At 44.2% G+C, this 18341-nt stretch overlaps 1 protein-coding gene across 3 annotated transcripts in view; it reads right to left on the bottom strand.

Moving 5' to 3' along the window:
- The window catches only part of TMTC4 (transmembrane O-mannosyltransferase targeting cadherins 4), a 77891-nt gene extending 59851 nt beyond the window's left edge, over positions 1–18040 (bottom strand). For all 3 annotated transcript variants that reach the window (XM_058276453.2, XM_058276454.2, XM_058276456.2), the window contains exons 1-4: positions 17913–18040; positions 12716–12931; positions 5025–5140; positions 3591–3807 (exon numbers count right to left, since the gene is read on the bottom strand). In XM_058276453.2, coding sequence (XP_058132436.1) covers positions 3591–3807; positions 5025–5140; positions 12716–12877 — 495 coding nt within the window. In that variant the 5' untranslated portion in view covers positions 12878–12931; positions 17913–18040. The remainder of the gene's footprint in view (positions 1–3590; positions 3808–5024; positions 5141–12715; positions 12932–17912) is intronic.
- Between the last annotated feature and the right edge of the window lie 301 nt (positions 18041–18341).

Raw genomic sequence — 18341 nt, 5'->3', positions numbered from 1 at the left:
GAGATATGATATTTTGAAATGAATGAAGAAGAGGGAAGTGGTTTAGATAAATAATAGGGATAGGAACAAAACTGACTAGTCTAAGTCACTTATTTTCTGGGAAGCTAAGACACATTTAAAAAATCAGCACTAAATGAGTGTTAAATATAAACTTTTTAAAAAACAGACATTTTTAACTTTGCTAATTGTTGAAGAGACTCCTAAGTATTTAAGTAATGTATATTAAGTTGTCTGATATCAAGAAAAACTAAATTTTAGAAGTATGGCAAGTGTTTTAAAGTAAAAGAGCACTGAGTACTTAGAATGAATTTTTGGCAGCATAAGTTAAAAAAGAGATTTCATAGTAGAAATTTTTAAATGTTTTCCTAAGATGTATTACATGCAATCATTGCTTGGGGGAATGGGCATGAGTAGGGAGAGATTTTATTTTTCTTTTCTTATTTTGCATCATACATATATTTTAGACAAAGTTTTTTTAAGGCTCTTATGAGATGCTCTTATGAGATTTTTCTTGAGAAATAACTGTAACCTCCCCCTGAATCCATAAAGCAGTTGGTCTCATTGCTTTCCCACTAGGAGCAATTGTCACGGGGGCCAGTAAAAAGGAATAGGAATGAGGGGAAAAGGAGGAATATTTCCCCATATCTTTCCTTCAGTATTCAACTCTGGGTTCACTGAAAGGGCAGAACTCTTAAGGAGGCCTGGGCTTCTCTGTCTTATGCCTGAAATCAGACAATGTGAAATTTTTCCTAATGCTTTGAGAAAAAAGAAAACTAAAACCTATAGTGGCAGGGGCAGCATCGGGGGAGCCCACCAGGGTGGCCCCATCCTGATGGCAACACAAGATGGCTGAGCTCCAGAGCAGGGGCTTCCCGACCCTGTCCCTTAGCCCCTCCTCCCTCCACTAGCTCCCGCCAGAGGTCCTGTATGTCTACAGATAACACAGACTGGTCTGGATAGCATATTTTAGAGAGAGAGAAGTCATATCAATTGAGAAGCAAATAACAACTGATTACAATTACTGCACTACCAGTTGGAGGTGGGAAGCCTGTAAGATGATCAACTCATGCTGGTTTGCTGGGACTATGCCAGTTATAAAGAGGTAAGTCCCAAGCCCTGGGAACCTCCTCCATCTCTGGCAAGCTGGGATGGTTGGTCAACCTAGAAGAGTAGTTCTTATTTGCCGTGGACAGAAACATTTTCAGTGTTGTGGTCAAGAAGTTAAGGACACAAATCACATGAACATTAATATAAAGTTAAAAATCTATATTAGTAAACTCTGAATGGCCTCCACTGCACTACTTCCTCTTAAGAAGAGTAAACAGGGAAGCCGATGTGGCTCAGCGGTTGAATGCTGGCTTCCCACATGAGGTCCCCAGTTCAATCCCCAGCCCGGGTACCGCAAATAAATAAATAAATAAAAATAAGCAGAAGCACAAGCACTTCCAGAATCCCTATTCTCATCCCAGAACAGATGAACATTCAGTCTGGCAAAGCCATGTCCAAGGGCTGTTGTTCAAGACTCTGGGCCAACCAACAGCCCAGAAAACAAGGGTACCTGATTGATACCGGCCAGGAAACCTTACAGAAGCTCTTTTCCATCTGTTTTCTTGGGTGGCCCTAATGTTTGCTCACTTTAAAAGCTGGGTTTAAATGCAGAGTAGGGACTGCAGATAAGAGGAAGCTGAATACTGACTACTTGCCATAACAATGAAAGGTAAACATATAAAATATCTTTGTCATAGGAATGCTAATTTTAATTACACATAAATATTTCTCATAACCTGAGTTTGAATGTCTTTCAGGGAATGGGTGTGTGTGTAGGGGGGAAATAGTTCAAGGAGAAGAAGAAATTTTAAAAATATTTCCTTCCCTCCTATAGGTAGATTTCCCTAGCTTTCCTATTAAAGATCTAAGTTCTGGAATGTAGAATTTGGGGATTAACATATTCTTAGATAGAGGTTGCATTTACCTGAGGTATATGTATATTCATGTGTATAAGCACATCTGGTTATACTTGGCACTTAAAAACTTAATAAACTAACTTCTCAATACTTAAAATCAGAATGTTAGAAAACCTTCTTTGGTTAACAATTCAATTATGTCATTTTACTTTTAAGATCACACTAAGTCAGGCAAGGACCAAACAGTGAAATCAGTACTGTTCCAGAAAGTCTCTTATTTATGATCAATTGCACACTATTTCTGCATCCCAGCAAATATTTAGCCCATTAAAGAGAACACACACTGGAGCAAAATCTAATTCAGTCACATTCATATAAATAAACAGCTTATAACTATTTTTTACAACAGTTTCTAGTCCATTAAGCACTTAAGTCCTCTGAATTTGCTGAAGTAAAAAATTTTAAGAATTATTTTTAAAAGCTTTAAAGTAATAAGATATTAGGAACAGGTTGGGATAGCATCATCTCCACAATATTCTTGATACCAAAGAACCAATAGTTTAATAAAATCAGACACAAAAAATAGAAATCCTGCTAAATGTGTTGAAATTTATTGGTTTCAATTGGTTAAACGTGGGTATTTAAATACATATTAAATGCAGAAGTCTATTGTAAGAGAAATAATTAAGACCAGAGAGTAATTCATATCAGGTACCTTACACTCACAGCATTAATGATTAAAATAAAATCTTTTACCTCAACAAACACTGACTTAAATTTTCAAAGGGCTATATGGGGATGGGGGCTGGGTATTTCCTGAAAACGCTACAAATGTGCAGATAAATTCTAACACAGTTTGTACCAGATATATTCAACTGCTGCTCCATGGCATAAAGATGCAGCCCACAGGAAAGCAGCATGAGGCACCTGTCAGGTGCTGTCTTATCACCTGTGAGGGGAAGAGAAGAATGATCTCTCCACCTCTGATTCACAGGAGTGGGCCTGAAGTACAGGAAGAGAGCGAGGAGGAGGAAGGTAGAGCGATTTCCATAGCAATTCCCCAGGAGGACGTGGGGATCCACGCTCCAGCTCAGCTGAAGGTGTGCCAGCATCTCCTCAGCTTGGGCCTCAAGGGTCGAAGACTGGGAGTTAATTCAAGTCCTCCCTTTACCAGCTACGTGACTGACCCTGAGCAAGACCTTTATTTATCCTCCTGGGCCATTTCCTCATCTGCGAGTTGGAAATTGTTATACTTGCTCATCTGATCTCAGAGTTTTTGTGTTAGTCAATTAAATATGAGAAAGTATTTAATAAATTATAAAGTTCTCAGCTAACATAGGAAAAGTACATCAGGCCCACACTGAAGAAAGGCTCCTGCCCTCTGGCCTTTGGACCCCTAAGCTGACTGCTCTTCAACCCTTACACCTTTATCGTTGGTGTTGCCAGACAAGCAAAGCAGAAAGTGTCAACAGAGCGCACCACACCGTTATGCTATACCATTCCACGTGTTTACGGTACTCTGAGTTCTTAAGAGCAAAAGCTTCAATCTACAAATAATTGTTTCAAATGTCTGGCAGGGCATACAGAGTATACTTCCCACAGGTCTTTAAAAGGCTGTTTAATGAAAGCGAGACGACCTCCAGACACCTTACACACATGCAGATGCCACGGGCACGGGATACTCACACATTCTGTGTGCACTGGATGCACAGCAAACAGCAGCGCAGCCAGCAGGGACGCTCTGGGGGCAAGGTTTAACCTCCTTCCTTTACTGGTGTATTGGAGGCCGCCAAACACCACTGAGAAGACGTCCACCATGAGAACAGAAATGCCACAATGCAGGAGGATGTTGACCACGTGAAAACCCACTGGGTGGAAGCCGCCTGACAAGTAGTAGTTAATCCTGCAGTAAACACACCATGCTCCCATTAGATGCACAGAAACATGCAAAATACAATGGAAACAATCTGGAGGAAAAGGCTGTGAGCGAAAACTTTAAAAGGAGATGAGAAAGACTTGGTGCAAGGTTGGCAAAAAATAGCGTCAAGATAAATAGTGCCTGTCAAGCTAAAAAGGCTGAAGCGAAGATATGAGCATAATTAATTTCATAGGAAAAAATGGAAGAAGAGGGCACAGCAAAGGGGAGAGGGATGTCAATACGTGCAGAGGAAAAGAGGAAGGAAAGGTAGACAGTTTTTTAAGTGCAAAAAACCCTAATTATAGAGACCTGGACTTTAGACAGTTGTATAACTTGCTTATTAAAAAAAAGAGTTCCTTTACAGTAGGTCAACCAGCTACTACTACACAATGAAGCACCATCTCATTGTCAGAGATTCTTATTCTGACTGCCAATAGGTCCAATTCATCATTTTCATGTTTCTCTGAGAAATAAAATATGTATTTATTATGAAGTGAATAAATATATTTAATGGAAATAGCTCCCTAGTTAATGGGGGAAAGGAGTTTTGGGTTTCATATATGTATTTTTTTATCTCCTCCTTGCGGCTTTTTGCTTGCTGTTTTGTGTCCATTCGTTGTGCATTCTTATGTCTGTATTTTTTTTTTAACTTATCCCCCGCCTTGCAGCTTGCTTGCCGTCTGCTCTCTGTGTCCATTTGCTGCATGCTCTTCTACATTTTTGCTTGTCTCCCTTTTTGTTGTGTCACCTTGCTGAGTCTGCTCTCCACGGAGCTTGCGGGCTGGCAGCTCTCCGCAGCATCCTTGTCAGCGGTTCTCAGCAGCCTGCGGACGCGCCTGCCTTCACAAGGAGGCCAGGGGACACGAACCCAGGGCCTCCTATATGGTAGACGGGAGCCCAACGGATCGAGCCACAGCTGCTTCCTCTCATATTGCTTTTGTATATTGGCTTGCAAATGGTAGAAGACACATACCTTATGTTTTTGAAGGAAATTTTCCTCATGAATATTATCTTAATATTCCTATTACCTCACTCCTAATAATTGGGCACCAATTCTACAAATTTGCATGCTCTTTGGAGAGACCTATCTGTGGTGTCTTATAACCACACAGGTATTGCTGAATCACCAACTCTGGTAACATTTTAACATGCAAGTAGCCCTGGCACAACCCTTCCACAGAACCCATGCTGTCATACCTCACCTGAAAGTCAGGACGGTGAGAGGCCGGTAGGACTTGTGGCTGGTGTTGCTGCTCAGTTTACTGCCCCAAAAGTCGTGATGCCACAGGTCACCAAGGGGTGTGTCTGCCTGGAGGTCCTGCAGGAACACAGCAGAGAACATTCTGGACAAAAGGAAATGAAGGGTGGGGACAGCCAAGGCAGAATCTCACTAACACCCAAATCCTTAGAAACATTATTTATTCATGGGATAAAGAAGTAATCATGCCCTAATGGCCTTTTCTGGAACCATCTGACCCTCTTCACGTGGATGTCCACTGGATCTGGAAGGAAGGAATCCAATCCAGGCTGCCCCCCAGGAAGAGGAGCAGGGCTTTGCATTTTCATTCCCCTATCAGCCTGGACCCATCTTAATAGGAAGTAACCATCAAAGGCTCCTGCAGAAGCAAGCCCAGACTTGACATCAACATACTTTTTAGTTTGACGAGAACAATCTGTTATAAGGAGTACCAGCTCTCATTCCAAACACAGGACCATCCAGGTGTTATTTAAACTTAGTTGCTCTCAAACAGACCCATTTTGGAGAAAGCCCTTGATTAAAGGGTGGGAACATTAAATAAAAATAGAGTTTTTGTGGCTAAGAGATTTCAAAGGGATTCAGGAGGGTATGCTTAGGTGGGTCTTAACCAGACATCATAAACTGCCACAGTAATCAAAGCCTCAAACAAAAGTGCTCCTGAGGCCCTGGGGAAGTGTGGACACCAAAGGCAAGGCACAGGGCCACCCTGAATCAACACCTCTTTGGTGGGCCCCATCTGGGAACGTATGAAAATTTATTTCCCCAATATAACAGTTATACTTATTTATAAATCCCCTAATCATGATTCTTCTATTTCTTTTATTGGAGCCTATAATTTTCATTTTACTTGTTAAGTTTATTTCTCAGAGACTTAAAGCCTTCAGATTGTTCATATGGCGGTTAAATCCCGAAACCCAGCAGATATGCTGCCAACTCCTGCTCTCCAGTTCCTTGGCTTGCCCTAGACAACTAACAAAATGATGAAGATGGACAGGCCCACCCAACAAGCAAGGAGTATCTTCAACCTAATTCCTCTGACCCATAATATCTACATCCCTTCTCAGCCTGAAGCAGTCAGAGTGGACATCATTCCAAATCCCTCAAGACTGAACAAAAATAGGGGCAGGGGTGAGTGTAACCATGGACCAAAGAGGATTTATTGTTATTGCAGTTATCTTCTTGTTAAATGAGTAACTTGTAACACTGATATTAAATAAATAAAAACCAGTTGCCCTCAGATACTTGTACACCAGTGTTCACATTAGCATTATTCACAATTGCCAAAAGGTAGAAGCAACCAAAGTGACCATCAATAGATAAATGGATAAACATAATATGCTGTATACATACAATGGAACATTTCCTAGCCATAAAAAGAAAGAAGTTCTGACACTTGCTACCGAATGGATGAACCCTGAAAACATTTTGCTAAGTAAAATAAGCCAAACACAAAATATTTTATGATTCCTCTTGTATGAAATATACCAAATAGGTAAATTCATAGAGACAGAATAGTAGGTTAGAGGTTATCAGAGGCTTAGGGGAAAGGGAACTGGGGAATTAATGCTTAATGGGTACTGAGTCTCTGGGGTAATGGAAAGTTTTGGAAATGAAAGGTAGTGATGGTTGTGCCATATAGTAAAATAAATAATGCTACTAATGTACACAAAATGGTTAAAATGACATATTTTACCTTTTGTTTTACTACAATAAATTTTGTAAAAAATTAGGTTCTTAACTTTAAGTTCATTTTTAGGCACTGTGTCCTTCAGGCTCCTCACTATTGCTATTGAAAAAGTTTCCATCCACACAAATCCCTGTGTGCCAGGAGAATCAAGACTTCTACAAAGGTGAACAGGCAAACTATCTTTATTTCAGAGAAGGTAGTTTTTAATTATTCACAATATTTCTTGTAATTTGGGTTTGAACATCTTGGAGTTGGGGATGGGGAAAGGAGGGTATTTTAAAAATATTCTCTTCTCTTCTATAGCTATAACCAAGAAAAAGAATTGCAATAGAGAAAACAGTAAAATCTTGCTGGGGAGGTTACTTAAGTTATTAACCACAAAGCATGAAAAAGAGACAGTAATTCATTCTAAAAAAACAACAGTGAATGCCTACGATGTGCGCTGTGGAAGGCACTGTTGGTTGCCCAACTTCCCTTCTCCCAAATTATCCTTCTCTGGCACATTCCCACCTTCCTCCACAGATGTGGGAACTGCTAGATACATTTTTTAAACTAGGTTCCTAGACTAATCCTGTGAACTACTCTGCCCATTGGGCCCTGAGAAGTCTGCTCAGGGATTTCTGGGAAAGGGTTTCCTCCGTGATAAAAAGGAAAGCACAAAACATACCCTTTCTTCAGCTGTCCACTGTCCTGTCTAGATGGGATGTCTAGCACTGTGGTAGTCATTTTGTGACAGAGATGACACAAGTGTAACCCCAGCCAGTATAATGGGGAAGACAGAATGAAAATATGCGAAGAGCCTGGGCCCCTGATGACAGCACTGAGCTGCTGATCTAATCCAGGAACATTCTCCTTCTGCACTTCTGACAACACTAAATCCAGTCAAGGAAAGCATTGCTTCCCTCTTCAAACACGTTCTGGAATTGATTTTCATTGATGTAAGCCTGGGCCTGCCGGGGGCTCTGCTAGAGCAGAGAAAGAAGCCAGCTCACAGGAACAGAGCCAGGAGATAGAGGCGCTGGGTCCACTGCATTGTCTGAGCCCCAATTAAGTCACACCAGAGGTCAATCCCACACCTGCATCTGAGCTCAAATGTCACTCTCCAGAGAGACTTTCCACAAACATCCAATGTCTATCACAGCACCTGTTTTGCTTTCTTAGTATTTACCACTTTCTGAAAGATCTTGTTTTTAAAATTGCTTATGTCCATCTCTTTCCTCTAGAACATAAGAGATTTTGTTTTTCTGTCTTGCTCCCTATTACAGCTTAAATGCCTTGTACTTGGGTTGTTTTCTTTTACTGGCAAGCAAGAATCACAACTGATCTAGAACCAAAGACAATTACTCAGAAAACATAAATTGATTTGCAAAGAAGGTTGAGTGGAAGTGGAATATTAAATGCTTATCTCAGTAACACTATTTGTTAACTTCTTGATCAATCCATGTAACCTGCAAAATGGGAGTAACATACTTTGCATACCATATGGGTATATTAAAACCCTCTTTTCCCAAATACAATTTATCATGAAGAATATATTACATGTATAAATAAAGTCAAGATGATTTTTGAAGACATGATAAACAAAAACCTAAATAATCTAGAGACTATGAAAAATTATCTAACATTTTTGCTCTTTAGTGAGGAACAGCAATCTGAATGGTTTTGTTTCTTTTTTCTAAATAGGTTTTATTCAGAAAACCACTCTGACAAGTACCCCACAATGTTAAAAGGGTCCTGATAGAATTCTTTCAATAACAACACACACACAGAGGTATGCAAGTCATGCTCTCCACCTGGCCCCTGCCAGTGGTCACCGTCTTAGTCCATCCACATGTGCCACCAACAACCAGAGTCACCCTGTGGCCCCTCTTTTTCACTCCCATATAAACCATCACAGGGTCCTCTTATCACATTCCGAAGAGCTCTCAAATCTGCCCACTGTTCTCCATTTCTCCCATCAAAGCCCTGGGTTGTGCCACAATTCTCTCTAACCCATGATACAGTCATACCTCCTAATGGATCTACCTGTGCCCTCTGACGTTTTCCACATTGTTCTTTCCAAAATGCAACTCAGAACACATCACAGGAAGCGGACTTGGCCCAGTGGATAGGGCATCTGTCTGCCACATGAGAGGTCCGCGGTTCAAAATGGAGCTGGCCCATGTGCGGTGCTGATGCACGCGAGGAGTGCCATGCCATGCAGGGGTGTCCCCGCATGGGGGAGCCCCATGTGCAGGGGGTGTGCCCCGTAAGGAGAGCCGCCCAGCACAAAAGAGTGCAGCCTGCCCAGGAATGGCACCACACACACAGAGAGCTGACACAGCAAGGTGATGCAACAAAAGGAGACACAGATTCCCGGAGCTGCTGACAAGAATACAAGTGGACACAGAGGAACACACAGCGGGTGGAGACAGAGAGCAGACAATGGGGGTGGGGGAGGGGAGAGAAATAAATAAAAATAAATCTTTAAAAAAAAACAAAAACAAACAACAACAACAACAAAAAAGAACACATCACGCAGTCCTTAAAATACTGCAATCGTTTCCCACATGCTTGACCTGACTCCAGAGCCTCTGCAGCCTACCCTGGCTGACTCTGGGTTCTTGCTGCACTCATGCTTCTTCCAGTCCCCACAAAGCTCAGGCACAAGCCTCTGCCCTACCCTGATGATCACAGCTCAGCCATCAAATCCCTTCCTCCTGTTGATCCTAGCTCCACTCCTTGTTCATAGCTCAGCCATCAAATCCCTTCCTTCCTGAGCAGATCTACCTCCACTCCCCTTCCATGGTTCTCACTGCATCTCACCACCTGTCCTTCATAGCACCTGACACACAGGTGAGTTAGGATCACAGAGTTGCTATCTGTCTGCCCACTAGACACCATGAGGCCCAGACCATACCTGCTTTTGCTGGGAGTACCAAGAAGGTGCTTAATCCATGTTGAATGAACAAATGGACCACAGAGATAAATAAGATCACCATTACTCTTTTATATCCATCCAATTATTAAGGCAATGCCAAAAATATTCCAGTTTAAAATGTAAATGTAGAAACACATATTTTTAAAAGTTTTATATTTTTGATGATGAGTTCAGCCAACTGTAAAGCTAAAAAAAAAATTCACATAATTCTTAAAGACAAAACCATCAAATATTTTAAAAAATCAAAACCTTACTGCTGAGGTAATTTAATTTGGTACTATACTGCAGATGCTTAAAAATGTATTTTTTTCATACATAAAATATGAAACTAGACTGCTTAAACTGTGTATAACAAGAAAGAAAAACAAGGCACTGTGGAATAAGTTACAAAACTGAGTGTTATTTTTCTCCTTAAAACATAATTAAACAGGAACATCTTAGGGACTAAAAATTATGATGGGCTAAGCCCTGCATGGTTATCAGTCAAGAACCCATATCAAATCTGATGATGTAAGCAATGACAGAATGTTATAAAGGACAGAGCAAGGCTCACAGAATTGCTGAGAAGGCTGGAAAACCAGGTTCCAGCCAGGAGCACAACCACAAATCATACCTCTGGACACCTGCCCAGTGGCCTCAGAACCTCCACCTCTGCTTGACCAGCTCCTGAAACCACTAATCGGGCACAATGGGCCAGGCGGGCCTGAAGTCTGTGCCCGCATCCTAGCTGGTCTTTCCAGCTTATAAGAATAATAAGGTGGGGAATGGCCCAAAAAGAAGTGTGTCAATTGACCGGTGGCCCAAAAGAGCAACAAATGTCTGGGATGCACACTCAGTGCAGTTCAGTGTCTGCTGTGTACGTGCCAGGAGAGTCAAAGGGACAGGCTTGAGAACAGGTAATAATGCAAAATTGGCCACCTGGTACCCACTTCAGAGGGTGAGTCTCATGGTCCACTGAGTGCTGGTTCCAGAAGGCTTGGGCATAATGAGTCCCTGCAGGGTTTGTTAGATACTTGGTTACAATCATGTATCCACCTACTTAGTTTACTCTACAAAATTGGAAGTTCTTTCCTATTTCCACAGAAGTACCAGTTCAGTTGTGAAGTGACTGAGCAGAGGACATTTCCCTTCATTTGAAAGAAAATGAACACCAAAGAAACTCTAAATATTCGATTTGGTGTAGTCTACAAACTACTTGAAGGGCAATTAATCCTCATAATGATTTATGGAAAATACGTATTGTGTCTGAAATTCCTAACTCAACTGTCTCAAGGAAAACCATCATCTCATTGAGCAAAAAAGGCAACTCGACAGTACAAGGAAGCATCTGGAAAACAGTCTTTAACACCAATAAAATGCAGTATCAGCCTGTTTCACATTACCATAGGCAAAATGCCAATGAACGGAGGAGTGCCTTTCATTAAACAGGAAAGACAAAAGGGAGCTTGCAAGCTCACAAAAGGGCACAGTGTGGTGCTCCCGAAAACACTGCCAAGACAATGCTCAGCTGACCCACAAAATGGCTTCATCTGCCTTACTTCACACGGAAAGGAAGAGAATTACACCCATATACCAGGGCACCCCACATAAACTGATGCTCATATTTTTTTCCTGCTCTGCAGACCAAGGTTCTTTGATACAGGTTCTGTGTTAACAATTTCTGTATCTTCTGCTTTATAAAAGGGGGAAGAGTGAAGACACTCTTAATAAAATAAATACAGGGATTAAAAAAGCAACGTTGTGGATATTAAGTCACCAACGTGACATAGTTGCTTAGTGCTACAAACTCCTTTTATCTTTTTTTTTTAAAACAGTTTTAAAAAAACTGAAACAGAAACATTTGCAGTAACTGGTAGGTGAACCTGAGGAAAATTACAGGTGAAGAACCTGAATTAAAAACAAACATCAAAAATACTGTAGTCTGTGTCGCCAAAATGGAGATTTGCTACATTATGTTACAAATTAAGTTTCTGCAAAACAATCATATTCCCTACAGGATACACTATTGTTGCACAGCAAATTTTTCTCAACATTTTCAATATGAAAATGACTTCTTCCTCATTTGGTAGAATCCATGACTCCAAATTTTTAAGAGCATTCAACAACAGCATTTCAAAGAGTTGCTTCACTTACTTTTACTAGAAAGACTAGAATATTCCTTTAAGTCATCTTTATTGGTTAAGGTACTCACCAATATCGGTGAAATAACTCGATCTGTAAGCTACCAAAGGCGCTACCCAGTGCCAGCATCCACAGATTTTCTCCTCTAGGTCCTCCCTGCCACTGTGTTTCTTGTTCTGATTTTCTTTTAGCTCATTTCAATCTTTTTCTTCTTTTCCCACAAACCTATTTATTCCTTTTTTATTCTAGCTAGGAAGCAAAAAAGAATACCATTTTTCCCTATGCTGATATAGCACCTATTGGGAGCGAAACTGATGTGGATTTTGCAAATTCATCAAATTTGAGTCTCAAAACATGTAATGAGCAGGACCAGCAGCATTCACGAGCTGCACACTACTCTTTCTCCAGCAGCTGTCAGCAGGCTGTCCTGATGCTATCAGTGAAGGACAAAGAAGAAGCCAGCTCTCCGCCTGCTGCTGAGAATGCACCTTTTGGTGGCAGGTGATTGGATGCATCCATCATGCAGCAAATGTGTGTGTTTTTTTTAATAAATGGAAAATGTTCACAAAACTGGAAATACTTAGTTTGCAATGTTACTACTCTTGCTTTGTAATCTTAGAAGGATGGTTCCTCTGGTAAACGTGCAGACTGGGGGGCTCACAGAGAGTAGGTAGAAAGGGGAAAGAAAGACTGAGGTCTGGCAGGGGTTGGAGACCTGGAAGCCAGCAATAAAAGAGGCACCAAATCAAGGGGATGATATCCGAAGGAGATGGAAAAGAGTAGTTAGGGCCTAGGCAAATGGTAAACCCAAGTTTAAGAGAGAACATTTCAACACAAAGTTAGATTAGCTTTGAGACATAGGCAAGTGGTTAATATAAATTTACTAGAAAAGAATTAAGATACAAACCTTATTGTTAACAATAGCTTCAGAGTCATCAAAGACAAATTCTCCATCATAACTACGTGCAAAACATATGAGGGAAACAAATCCTACTACTAACTTAGCCCAGAGAGTAGGAAGAAGAGAAGACGGAATGATGTGACCCAAGTCGACATCCAGCTCGGCCATTTTGAAGACTGCAGGCTGCCAGCCTCTTGCTCCAGCATTATGCTGGTTAGAAATCTGCAACGAAGTAACATGAGATAAATATTCATCAGTGCATTTGATAGGAATGTTTCTGCAGTGAACATCTTTATCTTAAGTGAATAAGAGCTAGCTAGTCACTTTTGCTTGACTTTATAGGAATACAGTCATAAATGTTGGGTTGTGATTTTCAGATTCTATAGTCAGAAGGATTACCTGAGACACATGCAGATTCTGGGGCTCTCCTATAACCTACCAAATCAGAAGCCGCTGGGTTTCCAATGCTGGACTACCATTGAGAAACACTGATTTAAGGGAATCCTATAGTGATCAACCCAATAAGGCATATTGTTTTTTTAGAGTCCTTGAACCAGCCTACGAAGTTGTTTTTTTTTTTTTTTTTTTTTTTAAGTCACCATCTTTCTTCACTCAATGAAGAAATATCAACAAATATTCACTGCTGGGTCTTAACAAATGATGGATGGGTGGGGAGAGGTATAAAATGTGATTTTGACTCCGAAGAGCTTACAGTCTATTTATTTGTAGGATTCAGAGACACATGCAAGTTAAATAAAAACGTGGAGCAAGAAGAGTTTAGAGTGAATATGAAAGAAATCATAAGGGAAGGCACCAAGTCAATAATTTCTCTTTCAAATAGGCAAAAATGTTAAAGCCAGAAAATTTTGTCTCCTGGTCTTACCATTAATCAGTTATAGGACCTTGTGTGTGCCATTTATCCTGAGTCCACTTCCTATGCCAGTCAGAGAGGTGTCTAACAGCTTCTTGACTTGGAATTTGCCCAGATACCAAACTACCTGCCAAACTTCATTTTCCCACCTCACAACTAATAGATACTTTATTTGTATCTATCAGGAACATGTTTGAATCAGGCTGCTTGGTTTCCAATCCTGTGTAATTTTGGAAAACTTAATCTTTGCATGCCTCACTTCCTCACCTCTAAAATGAGAATGATAAATGACTGCCCTTACTTTAGATGGTTGTCACAAGGGTTAAAGGAGAAACCCACCTATAGTGCTCAGAACACTAAATGGCTTTAGTAAATGTTAGGTTAGGTTACCTGTTATCAGTAATGTTTTCTTCAATGAGGCTGAAAGCACAGAGAACTCACTTCTTTTGGAAATTCCCTTTAGAATTTGGTTTATGGGGACTTAGGCTCCTGTCTTCCCTACTAGGGGACCTGGCCCCATTCCTTTTGTGCTGAGATGGAAGAGAATCCTAGGTCCCTTAATTGGGAAGGCAGTTTAGATGTATTTGTTTCCTGATCTCTAAGCGAACGCCCTAGATTACGGAATCAATGGGAAGTCAGCAAAATAGGCCATCTTGGGCCACGGGCATCTTTTCTATAGACATATATCTGAGTGAACCCACAGAGACAGATCAAATAGTCAAAGAGATATATCTTTCTTTGGTAGCACCATTCCTGACCAGGGGCTGGAAGGGTTTGGATTTATAATGCAGAGACGAAAGGCTCTGCAACTCTTTCAATGCCAGTCCCTCGAGCCTCTTGGCCTAATGTAAGGCATTTTCTCAGCAAGTGCTGGGGGAATATTCTAGCTACTGTCTAGTGCCTTCTTTTATTTTCCAATGAAAGGATAAACAACTGCTCGAAGATCCAAATTACAGCTGCAAGCCTAATACAGCTCATTACACAAGCCCTAACCATTACATTTTAGCTAAAGAAATTACTCCTGCTACTTAAAATTTAAAAAATGGAAGAGTTTGGAAAGTACCATGACTTAACATGAGGGGAATAAAACTGCTCTTTGATTTAGAAAATTCATGTGGAGGAAAGCAAATAACTTACATCTATTTTAAAATGTAAGTATGAGCTCTTAAGTGGTCATGTAACTGGTCTTATGTTATCGACTTTAGCCCCAAATATTTGAATATTACTTCAGAAAAGGTTGTCGTGAGGTTCCAATGGCATTAGAGGAAGACTGAATTGGGGGATAATTTGTGCTCTTAAAGTAGTTACTATCTCCATCTCAGATTGTTTGAGACAGGGACTAATTATTTTCTAATTATTTTGGTGCAGAGGCACATGCAAAGAAGACTGTAGGCCTGAACCTCTGAGGTGACTTTGTGGGACAGGCCCGGGCTCTTTGGAGTCAACAAACAGCATGGTTCAGGCAATCTCAGATGAGCTCCTCTTGCTCTTCTATTGCAGGGATATCAGGAAACCTCGATTCTGTCTGGTCCACCAGCTTTCAACCCCCCACCCCCTACATTATTTCTTCTTTCTGGCTGGCTCTCTCATCCTCAGTATGTCTTCCCTGCTCTTCTACCTCTGGGAGCTCCTCCTCCCTTAGATAGGACTCCAAGGTCCCTTCCTTCTTTGTTGCCCTTGAAACACCCACATATGTTTGCAATTAAGGAATTTACTATTAATTATATACTGGAAGAGTTCAGAAAACACCTTTGTTTGACAAATGTGAAAAAAGTTACAAAGTGTTAGAAACTCAAGGACACTAGCTATAGAGACAGACAAATCTGGACTTGCTAGCTGTATGACCTTAAGAAAACTCATCTTTCTAAGATCTGTTTCCTTATCTGCAAAACCTGAGGAGGTTGTGGTCAGGATTAAAGGAGACAATGTATGGAAATAATTTGTTCCCATTTTCCTTATTATTACTTTGGAGAAATTAGTTCCTGGTGCCTAGTTCCTGACTTGGGACTATCCACACTGCCATCAATCGTTTATTCCAGACGAGCTTGCCAGCAGGGACATCATTAGGCCATGAGGTGACCTGGTACAATTGAGAAAATGGTGCCCCTTCCTTTGGGCGGACCCCAGAGCCCACAGCTCTCTTGGTCCAGGGTCTTTGTGCCTTGCATCAACTACACAGCCACACACAGTGGCCCTGTTCCCAACGCCCCTTCTGCAAAGAGTAAATGAACTTTGTTCGGCAATGATCAGAGCCAGGCTTGGCACTCAGGTAACAGAAGCCCTGCCCACATGAGGTGGCAGAGAATGGGGGACCGCTCCCCTTCACACTTTGTTCGTACCAGGGTGGTGAAACAGAAGGGAACATTTTCATCCTCTCTTGGTCTCTTGATGGGCCCTCTGCTGAGCCCGGCTCTTTGGCCTTGGTGGGATGGCTAAATTCAATTTATGGAGTGAGAAGGGAGCTCCAAAGCAGCCTCCGCCTTGGCCCAAGCAGAACGCTCTATCCAGTTTGTTTTTTGTTTTTTTTTTTCCATTCAGTTTTACCAACAATAAAGTTGATATTCTGATCCCTATCTGACTCGTGTCTACTTCACAATTTGTTCAGAATTAACTGGCCCCAAACAGTAACTGAAATTGGAAAGACGCTGGTCTCGTCATTGCAAATTTCTCAGAATTTTAGTATCAACCCTCCATTTTCAGAGGGTTAAAACAAACTAGCCTTTTTGAAAGCGTCAAAAAGACCTCAAAGAGGGTTCCCGAAACTAAACACCACTAAAGCCGGGGATGCAGTGACAGCTAGACACAGCCTGGACTACAGAAGTGGGGAATGGGGAGAGCAAGACCAAATGATTCACACTGGAAAAATGAGCAGCAGCCACCTGTTGAAGAATATTCTTGCCCCATGCATGGAGGGGCCTGTTGGCCTCTGCCCAGCCTTTCTACCTCTTCAGGAAAAATCCGTCCACACAGGCAGCTGCCCTTTGTCAGTGTGACAGAAGACAGAGCCTCTGGATCGTTTCTGCCCCCGCATCCATGGGCCTGACAGGAGCCTGGGAACCTTGATCCGGCTTCTCCTATGCGGGGCCCTCAAGGCAGGGGCGTCGGTCATCTCCACCGCCCTCCCCCAAAAGAGGGCTGAACAAAGTGCTACTGAAGGTCTCTTCTTCTGGGTGACTGTCTTCCCGTGTTCTAATTCAACAACACCCGAGGGCTGAGCCCGTGTGTGGTTCGACATTCACATTTTAACAGCTACCCACTGCTCAACTGTCCCAGAAAGTTTCCAGCCTGCCAGCCCGCGGCCATCTTCCCTTCCAAGTCCGCGGGTAACCCCACTTCCCGTCTGGGGCAAGTCGGGCGGGGTCGGGACTGCAGGGCAAGGGGACTGGGTGGGAATCCTGTCAATCAATACTAGAACTATTTCTCGAGGACTTCTCCCCATCCATCTGCTGTCCTGGGGAGCGTGCAGAGTGGGTTGCTACCCAGGGCCCTGACTAGCTCGCTCCTCTAACTCCTCCCTTCTTTTGTGTGTGGTTAAATACAAGGAACGCCTCCCTCCCACCCCCCAACCCACAGTCACAACATCCACAAAACCAGAGGCCCTGCGGAGTGCGCAGGGGTAAGGCGGCGGGTGCGCCACCTGCTCCGATCCCCCAAACTCCAAGTCCACGCTGCAAACTCGCGGCTCACTCGCCCCTCCCGCGCCGCCTCGCAGCAGAGCGTGCGAGGGGCGGGCGCTCGCCGCGCAGCGGGGTGGCGGCCTTTTAACCCCGGGCCCGCGGCCAAACGGCCCGGCTGTGCACAGCAGACGCCGGCGCCGCTGACAGCTGGCGGGCAGGCGCGGGGCGTGCGCTGGCGCGGACTGGGCACCGCGACCAGGTGGCCTCTCCCGGGGCGTGATGCAGGCGCGTGGGGCGCCCCGGGCCGAGGGAGCGGCCGCCCAGCTGGGGCGGGAAGGGCTGGGGGGAGTGGGGACCACAGTCCCGGGCGAGGGACAGGAGGTGGCGCCCCGGGGCGCCAACAGGCACGGTGCGTCCCCTCCCCGCCGCTCCCTTTGTCCCGCGTTCTGCTTACACCGGGGCCAGGGAGCCCTGCCCCGGCAGCAGCCCACAGCCCGGCCCAGGTCCCGACACCCGCCCGCAGAGGGGCCGGGGCCAACTCCTCCAGCCGCGTCCCCCTACCTCCCCCGCGGCTGGTTCCGCAGGGTTCGGGGCGCAGCGGCCGCGGGAAGCCCGAGCCCGTTCCGCGCCCAACTCCGCGCGCCCCGCAGCGCGCTCGGCCGCGCACAGCCCTGCAGGGGCCGCCGCCGCGGCTCCAGGCCACCCCGCGCGTTACCTGCAAGGAGCCCGAGCCGCGGCGGCATCTCCCTCCCGGGTGCGGAAACTCCGACCGCTCTCGGCGCCCGCCCGGAGCTGGGCAGGGGGAGGGGCCGCCCGCGCGCCCCCGCCCCCCGCACCGCGCGCCCGCCCGCCCGCGGCTCCCCACGCGCGCTGGCGCTCCCTCTCACACTCCCGGGCCCGCCTCGGCCCGCCTCCTCCCCCCGGCTACTGGCTGCTACCTCTGACACTCACGCCGCAGCCCGGGCCCCGCTTCCGCTCATTGGCCGACGGGCTGGTGACGTCAGGCCAGGGGGCGTCGGTCGGCGGGGAGGGAGGGGCAGGACAGACTGACTCGGCGGGAGAGAAGGAAGTGGAGGTCTGGGAGAAGGCCGTGCAGCGCCGGGGCCGGGAGTAGAGGAGGGGCAGGGGTGGGGAAGAGGCGGCA

This window comes from Dasypus novemcinctus, chromosome 15, assembly GCF_030445035.2.
Source record: "Dasypus novemcinctus isolate mDasNov1 chromosome 15, mDasNov1.1.hap2, whole genome shotgun sequence".
NCBI classification, from domain to species: Eukaryota; Metazoa; Chordata; class Mammalia; order Cingulata; family Dasypodidae; genus Dasypus; species Dasypus novemcinctus.
The sequence above is the reverse complement of the archived record's forward strand: the minus strand, read 5'-3'. Positions and strand labels throughout refer to the sequence as shown.